The sequence below is a fragment of the Hipposideros armiger genome, unplaced genomic scaffold (genome assembly GCF_001890085.2).
Source record: "Hipposideros armiger isolate ML-2016 unplaced genomic scaffold, ASM189008v1 scaffold_120, whole genome shotgun sequence".
Taxonomy (NCBI): domain Eukaryota; kingdom Metazoa; phylum Chordata; class Mammalia; order Chiroptera; family Hipposideridae; genus Hipposideros; species Hipposideros armiger.
This window is the reverse complement of record NW_017731470.1, coordinates 433,099-446,812: the sequence shown is the minus strand read 5'-3', so window position 1 is coordinate 446,812 and position 13,714 is coordinate 433,099. Positions and strand designations below refer to the sequence as shown.

Genomic DNA, 13,714 nt, shown 5'->3' with positions numbered 1-13,714 from the left:
GAGACATTATATTTGATTGTATGGAAAGTTACTAATATCTCCTTGTGGCTAACATGTATTAGCTACTATATAAGACAACATTAGCTTCCATGTACAAAAGCTATCAATCAAGAATCAAATGATACATTATGTAGGTATCCTTGATTGGATATGTGAGGTGCAGATGAAAAATTGTCTATTAGAATAGTTCTTTGGCCCAAGGCCTCTTTAGGATATTAGCAATATCCAAAATGGTATCAAAGTACTACTGGAAAGTAATAATTATAAAATAAGGTAATTGCACTGATGAGATTATAATTCTTTCTTTCTAAAAATTTTATATAATGGTTATAATGGCCATAGTGAAACATGGAAGGCGAACACATACTTATTTTTATCTACTTAGTACATGATTTTGATAAATACAGCTTCCCATTTTTAGGTTTATTTCAGATATAAAAGACAATAAAATGAAAAAAATTGAGTTTACTTCTCGTGGATACTAGAATCCTTAATGCTATATATGTTATTCTTAATACTTTCTTCCCTTTTTCTTTTTCCACATCCTTTAAGAAAAACAATGAAAGGGAAAAAAAATAGTTGCATAGTAATTATCATGTGCTAGCCACTGTTTTAAGCACATCATATATATATTCATATTTTGTGTTGACAAAATCAGACTAAGACAATCAGGATTATTAGTGCCACTGGTAACTTGGTAGAAGCAAATGTACCATCCTATCTATAGAAAGATAATATCACACTAGGCCTCAAATTATCTCCATAATTTTTATGTACAACATCTAGGGCTCTATCAAAAGTAAGAGGTATCTGGAAGTCAAGACAATTTGATCCAACCAAAAGCATTAGCAGACAACTCAAAAGATGTAAATAAAAGTTACAAAGGCTTTAAAATTATATGTATAATACATTCAAGGATATGATTAACAAGATTCAGAATTTTGACAGTGATCTAGAAACTAGAAAAATAAACGCTGGAAATTCTAGAACTGAAAAATATCATAAATGAAATTAAGAAATCATTTAATGCATTAAGTAACAGATTAGATACAACTGAACAAAGAATTAAAAAAAACAAAATATAGTTCAAAAGAAAATGTCCAAAATGAAGAACAAAGAGACCGAAGGTAAACAATGGGTGTAGAAATATTCAAAGTAATGAGAGGGAAAAAACTTGAGAATATAGAAAAAAAAAACATAGCAAATAACCCTAAAGAATGAAGAAAGAAGTAAATAGTAAAAGAAAGAAATTAATAAAAATAGACAACAAGTATGCATAAATAAAGAGGATTTAAAAGGTCAAAAGTTATTCACTTGAAATATATAATAAAATTGATAATCCTCTTGGCAAACTGTTTGAAAATAAAAACAGAAATGTCACAATAAACTAATAGAAAGAATAAAAAGTGAGACTAATACTAAAACAGGGTATTATGGACAACTTCATGGTAATAAATGATAACATTTAGATAAAATAGATAAGACCTATAAATACACAACTTATCAAAACTTAAAATAAAAGTAGAAAATCTGAATAGCCCATCAAACTGATGGAATTAAAACTATAACTAAAAACTTGCCCACAGTATAATCCAGGACCAGATGAATTTGTTTACAATTTCTCACAAATATTTAAGGAAGAAAACACATAGATTTATATAAATTTCTCCAAAGTGGAACCTTGATAAAGTAATCAGAAAGGATAATTTTAAGCTAATCTTTTTTATCAACACCGTTTCAAAATCCTAAAAATTATTAGCAACCCATTATCAAGGTAATAAGGGATTAAAAAAAAAAGCATAACATATTATGACCAAATTGGGATTAGTCCAGGCCTTCAAGTTTGATTTGACATTCTAAAACCAATCTCCACCACAGTAGAATATTGGGGGGAAAAATCATGATAGATATCAGAAAGAACATATGATAAATCAAATACTCATGATAAAATATTTTAGCAAACTACGAATAAAAGGAAACTTCCAAATATTATAGAGAATGTCATACTGAATGGTACAATGTTGAGAGCTTTCCTTCTGAGGTTGGAAAAAATAGTGTTACCCACAGTTACCTCTTCAAAAATGTACTGATAATCCTGCCATTCAATAAGACAAAGGTATCAGTACTGAAAAAGAAGCTTCCTCACTGCCAATATACTTGGATACCATGATTTCCTACACAGAAAATCAAAAGATTCTACATATAAAATATTAAAATTCATAAGTGAATTTATCTTGCCAATAAAAGTCAATATACAAAAATTAATTGTTTTTCTATGTATCAGTAACAAAAAGTTAAAATTGAAGCCAAAGAGGGCCGGCTGAGTTGCTCAGTTGGTTAAGAGCTTGCTCAAGAGTGTGAGCTCTGAGCAACAGGATCGCCGGTTTGATTCCTGGCCCGAGCTGAGCTGCTGCTGAGCTGCCAACAGGTGGCAGGATGGCTCAGCTCAAAAAATAAAAATAAAAAAAATTAATTGAAGCCAAAACAGATACCATTTAGAATAGCATAAAAATACTAAATGTTTAACAATATATTTAGCAAGAAATGTGTAAAATGACCACAAAACAAGCTAGAGGGTATTATTGAGAAAAATTAAGAAAGACCTAATTAAACAGAGAGATATACTATGTTTATGAATTGGAAGACTCACTAAATATGTCGATCTTCCCAAATTGATTTAAATCACAAGGATGTTTTGTTTTTTTAGGAAGGAATCTTAAGTAATTCTAAAATTTATGTAGAAATGTATAAAACCAAGAATGATCAACACAATCTCAAAGAAGAAGAAAATAGATTTCACCAATGGGAGAAAATATTTTTAACATATATAACAATCAAAGGTATCAAAAACATATAAAAAGTCCTATAAATTTATATGTAAAAGACTTGACTAGACACTCAACAAAGGATATTTACATGGTCGATATACATGTGAAAAGATACTCAAACTTATTAATAGCTAGGAAAATGTAAATTAAAACCACAATAAGCTATCGCTATATACCTACCAGAAATGGTACTATGTGAAGTGAACGAGGAAGTGAACTATCATCTATTGTTGGTGGGAGTCTAAATTATTTTAAGCACTTTGAGCAATTTTGAATTTTCTACTAAAGTTGAACATAAACATTCCTGTAGCCCAGCAACTTATTTCTACAAACACTCAACAGAAATAAGTGTACATGTGCAGCAAAAGACAAGAATACTCAGGCCTTGGGCTGGCCGAGTGGTGCATTGGTTAAGAGCTGGCTTGGGACGCCAGCTCTGAGCAGCAGGGCCCCGATTCGGATTCCATATGGGGGCCAGTGACACTGCACCCTCTACAGCTAAGATGGTGAACAACAGCTCGACCTGGAGCTGGGCTGACAGGAGTCGCCCATGATGGCGTAGGCTGTAGTGGGCTGCCATAAGCTACCGTGAGTGGCTGGCAGCCAGTGTGAGCGGCCAGCAGCCGGTGTGAGCTGCCAAAAGCCGCTGTGAGCAGCCATCCGATGGCTGGCAACCGATCTGCCTCACCCAGGAAGAGTGCAATGATAATACCAACATGGGCCATTGAAGTAATGTCCTCCACAACTAGACTGAAGAACAAAACGACAACAACTTGTCTGTTCCCCTTCCCCAGATTTCCCAGCGCTGTTCCCCTCCCCCAACTCCCCAATAAAATCTTTAAAAAAAAATACTCAGGCCAGTGCTATTCGTAACTTTAAAAACTAGACACACTCAAATGTTTTTCCACAGTAGAATGAGTGAATAAATGATTGCATATTCAGATAAGTAAACACTACATAATAATGAGAATAAATACAGCCATGTGCAACAACCTCATGAGTCTAATGGTATAATGGTGAATCAAAGAATAGACGAGGCATGATGAGATTTCTAAGGTGGCAATAATGTAATGATGTTCTATTTCTTGGCTTGGGTAATGGCTTCACAGAGGTTCACTTACAACAAGTGAACAATGAATGGTGTCAGGTTCTGCCGTGTTCACTATACCGCCTCATAGAGCAAAACTTCTGAAGTTGAAAGCGTCAGATTCATCCACTGTAAATGCATGTAAAATGAAATAATGTTATTCCTCTCTATATTGAAACCTCCTGTGTATACATACGAGTAGACTGCTGTAACATTTTGAAACAGATATTTTTATGTTTGTATAAGTAATTAAAACTTTTTCTGTAACGCATGCTTAGAGTGATTAAAGATGAATTCTAAATAAAATGCATTTTACCATATAAAAACAATTTAAAATTGTCATTAAAATGCTGGGGTTGAACACCAAATCTATTAGTGGTAACTTCTGTGAACCTCAATTGCCTTGCCATTGAAATGGGCTTAACTAATCCTTTCCTAACAGGAATGTTCTGAAAATAAAGTGACTTGTCATTTGTGCTATGAACAAAGTGATTAATTACATCTGAAAGCCAATCCATCTGTGCATTAAGTAAACCCTAGAAATTTTAGAACCTAAAGGTACCTCACTTTAAATTTACATTTTAGAGACTTGAAAGTAAAAAATCCTACATAGCTTGCTGAAAAGTATTTCCTTAGTAAGACTAGTATCTGGAACATGAACTTAGGACTTTAGGTTACAAGTTCAGTGCTCCTTAAAAAACATTTGATCCTCATTTTTCTCTTCCTGTTTTCCCTTCTCTCTCTCCATGTAAAATATCCAAACTGATTTTAAAAAATTATATGGTATTATGGCCATTTAATTCAATAAATGCATTTACTTCTTTTGAAAAGATTTATATTAAAGAAGACATTTAAAATAGACTATGTTCTCTAAGTCACTGTTTTGTTTTAATTTTAGTTTTTGTTTTTGTTTTTACATGAATACCACATAAAAATTTTTTATATGCATTTGTCTTCCAGTCCGAGAAGGACCTTGCCTTTAATCTCTCTCTTATGCACCCATACATGGGCACTTGAGGACAACATATTAATGGAAAAAGAGGACAATATGTCTCTATTATTTTATTTATAAGCCACTGATTTTAATGATTAATGAATTTTTAAACAATTCAAGAGATTTATAGAGAGAAGTTTAGACTGTTAAGTATGAGTCATTCAAAACTGCTAACACAAATTCCTTTCCGTTTTGTTTATCCCTTTTGTTTTATTTTAACTTGAAGATTATCCATTACTCCAAACACAATAATAAAGGTCTAAAAAAATAGAAAATAAAAATTACTAGATAACTAAAATGACTAATACCTACATTTTCCACATCAAACTGAAAACCAAATTGAAAAAGTTTCCATTTAATTGAAAACGAAAGAATACTAGCCTCAAAGACATGGAAAAATACTATATTCCTATCACATGGAAAACACTTTTTCTTCTTAAGTTTAATGACCTTTTCTAAATCAAGGCATTCTTTAGACCTCTGTATTACTGCAGCATCTCCTTTTATGAGAATGCTTCTACACTTTTGTGAATGACTGAGTTCTTTCATCTGACTGGACACAGCTGGCAAGTGGCATAATGAGAAAGGGAAATGAAGTCTTTTTTTTTTTTCCTCCTGGAAAACCAAGAAATATATAAATCATATTCAGACTGGAGTTTTAGTTGCTTGTGTTACTGCACAAACTACACATCTTAATACAAATAGTGTTTTCTGCTGTTTTGTGAATAACTGATAGCATAGTATATTTTAATTTTAAAAGTCTATCTATGATATGTGGTTTCCTTAAATATTATTTGGATAATTATAAATTTTGCATATTTAAATAATTTGAGAAATTAAAACAAATTGACCAATTCTAAAACAAAACAAAACAAAAAATTAGTCAAAATGTTCAAATCAATAAAATATGTATAGTAAAACATATACATTCAGTTTATGGAGAAAGATCTCAACTAGCTGGGCATGCAACAGGCCAGAAAGTTTTCTTAGACACATACGAAAGCTGGAAGGAACTTTGAGCTTGACTAAGCCTCTCATTTTGTACATGAGGAAACTTGTGCCCAGAGTGATGATTGGCTCAAAGTTACTCGGTCAGGAGTGATGGGCTGTCTATCTCCTCACTTCCAAGACTCTTACTTTTGGGTCAAGCTATGCTCCCTCTCAGTGTCAAAGGCACAGGACAATTTTCAATAGGATTGAAGGAAAAAGGTAGTGAAGCAATTTAAAACAAAAATAAAACTCATCGTTTTTTTACTTTCTAATTATTCTGCCAACTTTAAATATCACATGATAATAAACAAACAGCCTGTAATTTTCTCCATTGTAGATGTAATACTTTTATGGGGAGAAAAGTTGAACAATTTTAAAGTATGTACATGTAAAGTAAGTCTTTTCCCATTCCGCACTCAGAGTTCCAGAGGTATCCATTGTAAGTTTTTTTAATTTGTATTTCCAGAAATTTTCTCAGTGTGTGTGAATGTGTATATGTAGTTACACAATTGTTAAATGTAGCTTTTTCCCCTCACATAATACATCTTGAAAATCATTCAATGTTTGTGCATGTAGATCTACTTCAGTCTTTTAAATAATTATATGGTGTTCTATTATATAGATTTAAAATAATGTATTCAACAACTCACCTATTATTAGGTTCAGGTTGTTTCTGCTTTTTTACATCAAAAACAGTGTAAAATTCAATATGTTCTTAGACTGATATTTACCACGGTCAAAGAATATGTAAAATGTTGACTATTTGGTATCATTAGATACCAAATTTTGACCAGTTCAGGCTTATGTTAACCTCCTTCTGTCTACACCTAGACCCATGGAAACACCCCTCACATAAGACTAGCCCTGGACTCCACCTCCCATCCCAGGAGAAAAAGAAATAGTCTTAGACCACAAAACTCTCAAATGTCCTTCAGTATATTTAAGTCATATATAAACTACTTTTTTCAACAGAATCTTATTTCTGTATGTCTGAAGCAGTGAGCAGTTAAGGGTGATTTTTTTCATATTGAAAGGCCATTTTATGTATTTCTTGTTTATATGCTAATTACGACAATGTAAAACACAAAAGATATTAATAAGGATACCATCTGACCAGGAGTTTCACTGAAAAATTTTATGCAAATTCACCAACCAGTTGAAAGGAAAAACTAAAACAAGGTGCTCCAAATTTCACAAAAGGAAACTCTATCAAAATCTCATTACCAATCTTAATTCTTTTTTTCATCTTCTCTTTACAAATCCAAGAAAGGGAGAAAAAGGAGGTATGAATTGAGGTATGGAGGGAGAAAGGTATGGAGGGAGGTATGGAGGTATGGAGGGAGAGAGGGAGGGAGGGAGGAAGGTTGGTTAAATGTATGACATAAGCTTGCCTTACTAGTATATTGGCTGAGGCTATTATTTTCACACTTCTATACTATATGCAAATAAATGTATAAAGCATTTATGAAAAGATTTATATTTTCAAGTATTGGGGTATTTATACATTAGCATAGTAAGAATTATATATTTCTTAATTGATTTCTGTGTGTTTTGTGTCATGTTATTTTTAAGTTTGCACAAAACTACAAACCCTGCTCTCTACTCTCCATGCTTGAGCTGTTAACGGTGAAGCCTCCCCCAGAGGAGATGCCTGCAGGAATACTCTGGCCTAAGTAGGATCTCATCAATGTCTGGATTAGGGTAACTGAATTGCATCAAAACGTACCACTAGGATGAGGCAGTGACCCTGTACCTTCGGGGCAAGGTCTCAGAGCAGATACTCAATGGACAACCAGTGCACCAAAATTTTTTTTTCTGAGGCTTCCTCCAAGTTAGCTATCAGCATGTTTTCAGTTATTCTCTAAAGACACCAGGATTGGAGTTGAGGAGATATTAAGTGAAATAATAAAGAAAATCTAGACAGTGATTGGCACTCAGGAAGAAGACGCTTGTCGTGTAACATTAAAGTCCCCAGCTACAATGAACACAAAGCATGTCCCTTTACTGTCTGAAGGAAGAGCTACTTCTATGGAGAAGCACATCAGCCTTGCAGGAGGGAAATGAGGCAAGGATAGGTGACCTTTCGTGGGGAGCAATAATCCTCCTGGGGAGAAATTCTCCAAAATCCAAGACCTTGTTTTGTTTTTGTTTGGCAATGAGAGTATTTTGGAGGTGGAATTATGTAAACCTGGACAACTGAGTAAAGGCAAACTCTAAAGGAAAATGGTAGAAAGAAAGGATGGGAGACGTGGAAGAATAAAAACAAATGAACACTAATGCATCAACATTAATCTTGTCAGGATAAAGCACAAAATTTGGAAAGGAGAAAGGCATCCATGAAGTCTTTTAACAGCCTCACTTTCTCAATGAGGGAACTGAGGACTCCAATGTTTAAGACACTTTCCTTAATTTACACAGGTCATCTCTGGAAGTTATGGCCCACTATGTGAACTTTTCCGATACCAAGGGCATTTCCAATAACACCACATTGCATCAACGTTCAGCCCATCGCAACTTGTGAACCTTTCTTACTTGTACCCAATGGCTGCCGGCATCTGGGGCTGCTGTCAAAGTTCTCAAAGAACTCTTGCTTTCTCTAACTTCTAGGGGTTTCAAGTTCAAGTGATGACAGAGACGACATTAATGCACTGATTTAATTCACCATCCTAGACCTGTAGAGTAGCTTAATCAACCAACCGAGAAATTTTGGCTCTTTAACATTATATTTTTAAGAACACCATTACAAACACATTATTTTAGAAGAATGACAATGCCTTCAATTGATCATATTAAAGATCACACTAATAGAGTTGAATACATAGATAGGAAATTTTGATTTTTCTTGAATTTCAATTTGTATGAAGTCACCTCTTCTGTTTCATTTTTCATCACCACCTCCCTCCCACACTCTCTTTTGTTTTTCCATTTATCTGCACAGACTCCAATATTTGTTTGTATGTTCTACTGGAATATAAGCTTCTTAAAGGTGGGAATCATCCCTTATGTTTTGATTCATTTCACCTCAATTGGTATAGCCCTTGACATGTTGAAAGTGTGCAGTAATATTTTTGAATAAAGATTTGACACTTTATCATTTATTTATAAATGGAATTTTTAAAGAACTCCCAACTGAAAGTAAATACTAAAAAGTTTGATCCAAAAAGGATTGTTGGCAATAACTCAATACAACCAGTTTCTTTTGCAAATGATAACACTGAGGTCAAGAGTAAGCAAGTGGCTCAGAGTCACCCAACGAGGTAGAGCCTGAGTGAGGATGCGTTCCCTGTCTCTCTCTGCTGCTCTTTTTAGTGTACTCTGTGCAGTCATTTTCTAAATACAAATGAAATCATTTAGATAGCTACATGATTCTTGGGAAAGTATAAATGCCTTGATTATGTACTAGAGTATTGACACATTTAACTCTGTGTATTCAAATCTCTAACAACGCCTGGTACAGAGTAGGTATTTGGTCAGTCAGTTTGGGTTTCTCATCCCTTTTCCCTTCTGTCTCCCAAATTTCCATATCAACTGCTCTACAGATTGCTAATCTACCAAGTACACATCATCTGGAGAATCAATGTTAGCACATTAGCACATTTACAGAGCTACCTAGGATGCTTATAGAGGTCAGTGGTACTGACCCCAAGGCTCCTGCCACGTGAATGATGGAAGTGCTCCCCAAGGTGAATTCTTAGGTGAAATGGGGATACCACCTTGGGGAGGTGCTCATAAAGAGGGTCTCATTGCAATTCCAAAAGCCATATCCCTTCTTCCTCAGCCCAATATGCCTCCTAGAAGAGAAAGTCCAACTTGTCTGTAGACTTCTTTGAAAGACATGATCTGACTCCAAAGGATGGATTCTTTGGGTAATAATTTCTGTACATTGAGAATCTCCCAATAAGTTACCCCCCAAAAGTTATTGTGAGTTGAACCACTTAGAATATCTGTTGCTTTTACACTTAGCTGTTCTGAAGTATATCCTGATTCTTAATTTTGATAGTTCTTTTTATTATAATGAAGCCCTTTCAGTCTTACAAGGGATTAATTTACTTCTTAATAAATTTCTTCCAATACTATGGTCTGTGAGTCAACAAGCAGATTCCCTTATGACTTGAGCCTAGCTAACAACAAATCAGACTTTGGACAATTAATTACTAGGTGGAGGCATTTTCCAGGTGTTACTTTCCCACTTTGAGAAAACTTGGTCATTGTGCTTTTGCACCAGTTTGGAGTAAGATGCCTTCTGGCTGAAAATAATGCAAGTCAACATTGGGAATTCCCTCCTCTGTACCACTAATGTGTTGATATCTAGATTATATTTTAGTCTCGACCAACACCAAACACATTTTTCAAAGACAATTATATATGCCATATTTGAAGATCATTTTAAAATTTACAACATATAAAGGGTAGTAAATTCTCAGCAAATGTTTTAAGTAGATATTTACTGAGAACTGACAACGCATAGCTTTGTGCTAAACACAGTGTAAGGCCTTAAAAGATTTACTGGTACAATTATTTTCCCTAAGTTGATGTCTGTTCCTAACACATCTTGGCTTTTCTACCCTTGCTCTAAGTAACTTGATTCAAAAAAGAGTTTTAGCTAATTTGCTGACATAGCCACCACTGATTTTATTTCATGTTGTTCAACTGAGTCAGTACACTCAAATTGGACAGCTTACAGGGTCAGGTAAACATCCTTATAAAGAAGATATGGACTTTGGAGATGTAATCAGTTAACTCTGGGCTTCTAGTTGAGACAAAAAGCAACTTCATTTTATTAGTGAAAATGTCAATCAAGACGTAACTACTGACACCCGTCTTTGTTTCACCAGCCAGTAATAAAAGATAAAGCAGAGGAAATGGAGGAGCTGCAGTCAGGCATTTGCAACACACAAAGTCCTTGTTTTCCCACTAGGAGCTGCAGAAAAGCAATTGTCCATTCACAGCACATCCTCTACATTTCAGAGCTAATATTTTTGCAGTTCTTAATTTGGTACATTACAGTATTATGCAGATAATTTTGTTAACCCTTTGAAATGCACTATATTTGATTCCTTGCTTAATAACCCAGTTTAGCATTTCTGTTTCTCAATGTTGAGAACAGAATTTTTTTTTTTAAATCAAGTAAGAAATTTTGGAAACAAGAGTTATGGTTTCAAATAATCCTGTCTTACTTGCTATTGCATAACTTTGAGAAGGATAATAAGGAAATCCATGTTAACCATATATTACTTGAATTGCTTTTACAAAAATTGACTCTGGATAGGAATGCTTTTTAGCAGGGGTCCCCCTTAACACATATTAATAATGTGCCGTGTAAAACAACATTATCCCTGTGTTTTACTGGCCTGCTTCCTGCAGCATTTAGTGTGTTTACTGTATATGAATGCATCCATTTGCCTTCCAGTGCAAAGAGATTTAGTCTAACATTTTAATAGTCAGTCTGGCTACAGCACATGAATCTATAAAAGACTAATTAGTCCCCAGGATCAATCACTTAAGTTCCTAATTAAATATCTCACTCTGATTTCAACTATTATAAGAAAAGATAATTAGCAAATTTGCAGTGCTAATGAAGAAGTTTTTATTTTCCTTTAGAAATAAGATGTAAGTCATTGGTCAGCCCTGCATCTCCCCCATTGACTTCTACATCCAGATCATTTAAAAAAAAAATGCAACAAGGTGGTAAAGTGCATTTTGCTTAAGAATTTATTTTTCTGGCATGCCCCTGTAGGTTTTTCTACCTTCAATCTCATTACCAGCTTCTTCCTTTCTTCCTATTAATTTCTTCATATTGAAATCGGCTATCAACCAACATGACAAACTCAAGAAAAATACTGATTTTCTTTTTCCCTGTTCTGCAGCCCTAACCAATCTCTTTACCAATATTTTCCGATCCTATCCCACTAAAAAGAAAAATGACCCAACTCTAAGATTTACATTGAAGAAGAAATATTGCATTCATTAAGAAAGAAAGAAAATGAAAGAAATGAAAGAAAGAAAGAAAGAAAGAAAGAAAGAGAAAGAAAGAAAGAAAGAAAGAAAGAAAGAAAGAAAGAAAGAAAGAAAGAAAGAAAGAAAGCAAGCAGCCCTGCTCAGTGGGGTCTTAAAGTGCTGTGAAAATGTCTAAGTCTCATTAGGCTGGTTGGAATGAAATGGTTAATTCAGGGTAAGTGATAATGTTTAGTCAGTTCGCCTAGAAAAAGGAAGGAAATTCAAAAGCTGGTTGCTGTAGTAACAATCACACACCAAAAAAAATATATATGTACAGGTTCATTTTAAATAAAATCCCTGCCATCACTCTGTGATTCTGTCGTCTCAAGAAAAATGAGCTTGCCGCTTAAATTGGTTGTACCTACCTCAACCATTAAACAAGACATTTAACCATAGTGGCAGTTCTGTGACCTTTGAATGCCGTGAAATCTCTGAGCGGTGCTGCTTGTTCATGAAGACTTGTGCTGCAGAATCCAGCAACTTCATCCAGGATTAGGAATATAATTAAGTAAAAAAAAAAAAGAAAGGAAAAAAAAAAAAAGGAAAGCCACACAAAAGCACACAGAGAGATCGAGAAACAAGGAAGGTGGAAAGAAAGATTCTCTCTGGGTGAGTACACCACTTTTCTCCCAGACAAGTGCTGGGACAGAGCCGAGCCTGCTGCAGTGCCCAGACCCACCGACTGGCGGGCAGCCGGCCTGCTAGGCGGGGAGGTGCTGTCAGTTGCCACAGGCAAGGAAAAGCAGAGACCAATCAGCTTCAACTCTGGCAGCTTACTGGAGTGGAGCCTTTTCTGTTTATGTTTCCTCATTTCAAGAGTGACGTCAAAGGGTTTAGTTTTTCCTCTGCATGTGCTATTAATTTGAAAGTACTGTACTATGGGAAGAATGTGTGTGAGCCTGTGGTTAGCCTGGGTACCCCACTCTCAGGAGAACCCCAGAAACAATTCCTATATTCAGGAATACATTTTTAAAATGTAAAATACCTTCTGGGAAGCTGTATCAAAAAATACAAAACTTAAAAAAAAAAAAAGACAAAAACCCCTGAGCTATATAAGAGCAGCAAGATTCATAGTTTTCCAAATGTGAGTGTAGGTACGTAGGCCCACTTCATAGCTGTGGCTTATTTTCAAATTAATTTATTTTTACCCTTACCTAAAAATGAGCTGTTGCTTCATTTTTATAGCCATGGATGAACAATGGCGTAAATGAACTAGTGCACAATATTAGGTGCAGTGAAAAATGGAATCACGTTTATGCTGTTGATAGCTGCTTTTTTTTTTTTATGTTTCCTCCAGTTTATGTGGTGAAGTGTCAAGATTATTCATGTTAGGGAGATCCCTCCTGCTCTCCCCACAGGGAGTCATTCAAGAAGGAGGAGGCAGTGATGCCACACAGGCATGCCTGAGGTATCAGCATGTTCTCTCCCAAAGTGTGTGAAGGTACAGTTATTTAAGGATACCTCCTCTACCAGGAGTCCCAGCTCATCCCTGTATTTCTCTGGAAAAGCTCGGTGGTGGCCATCTGTTATTTCAGCCTCCCGCATAGCCTCTCGCCCCCCACCCCATTCTGCTAACAGAACCTCTTTTTGGAAATGTTCCTTTCTCTACCTATGGATTGCATAGCCTTCTCCACCCCCCCCACACACACACCACCCACAACAGAATTATAAGGGGCATGGGACCTAGACTGGCCAATCAGATTTCGCCAATGCTCTAGACAGAGAAAATGTTTTAGGGGTAGGCACAACACTCAAGATAGCCAGAGTCCTTTTTCAGATGTTAATACTGATTCTTGGAGAGGGGGAAAAAAAAGTATT

The 13,714-nt window shown here is 35.1% G+C and overlaps 1 protein-coding gene and 1 long non-coding RNA gene across 2 annotated transcripts in view; one reads left to right on the top strand and one right to left on the bottom strand.

Annotated features, from left to right (window-relative positions):
- The window catches only part of PDE7B (phosphodiesterase 7B), a 298,624-nt gene extending 285,993 nt beyond the window's left edge, over positions 1-12,631 (bottom strand). The window contains exon 1 of the mRNA XM_019648129.1: positions 12,262-12,631. Within this exon, the coding sequence (XP_019503674.1) occupies positions 12,262-12,282 (21 nt within the window). The 5' untranslated portion in view covers positions 12,283-12,631. The remainder of the gene's footprint in view (positions 1-12,261) is intronic.
- LOC109385639 (uncharacterized) overlaps positions 12,426-13,714 on the top strand; it is a 28,251-nt gene continuing 26,962 nt past the window's right edge. Inside the window, exon 1 of the long non-coding RNA XR_002124658.1 lies at positions 12,426-12,505. This is a non-coding gene — a long non-coding RNA (uncharacterized LOC109385639). The remainder of the gene's footprint in view (positions 12,506-13,714) is intronic.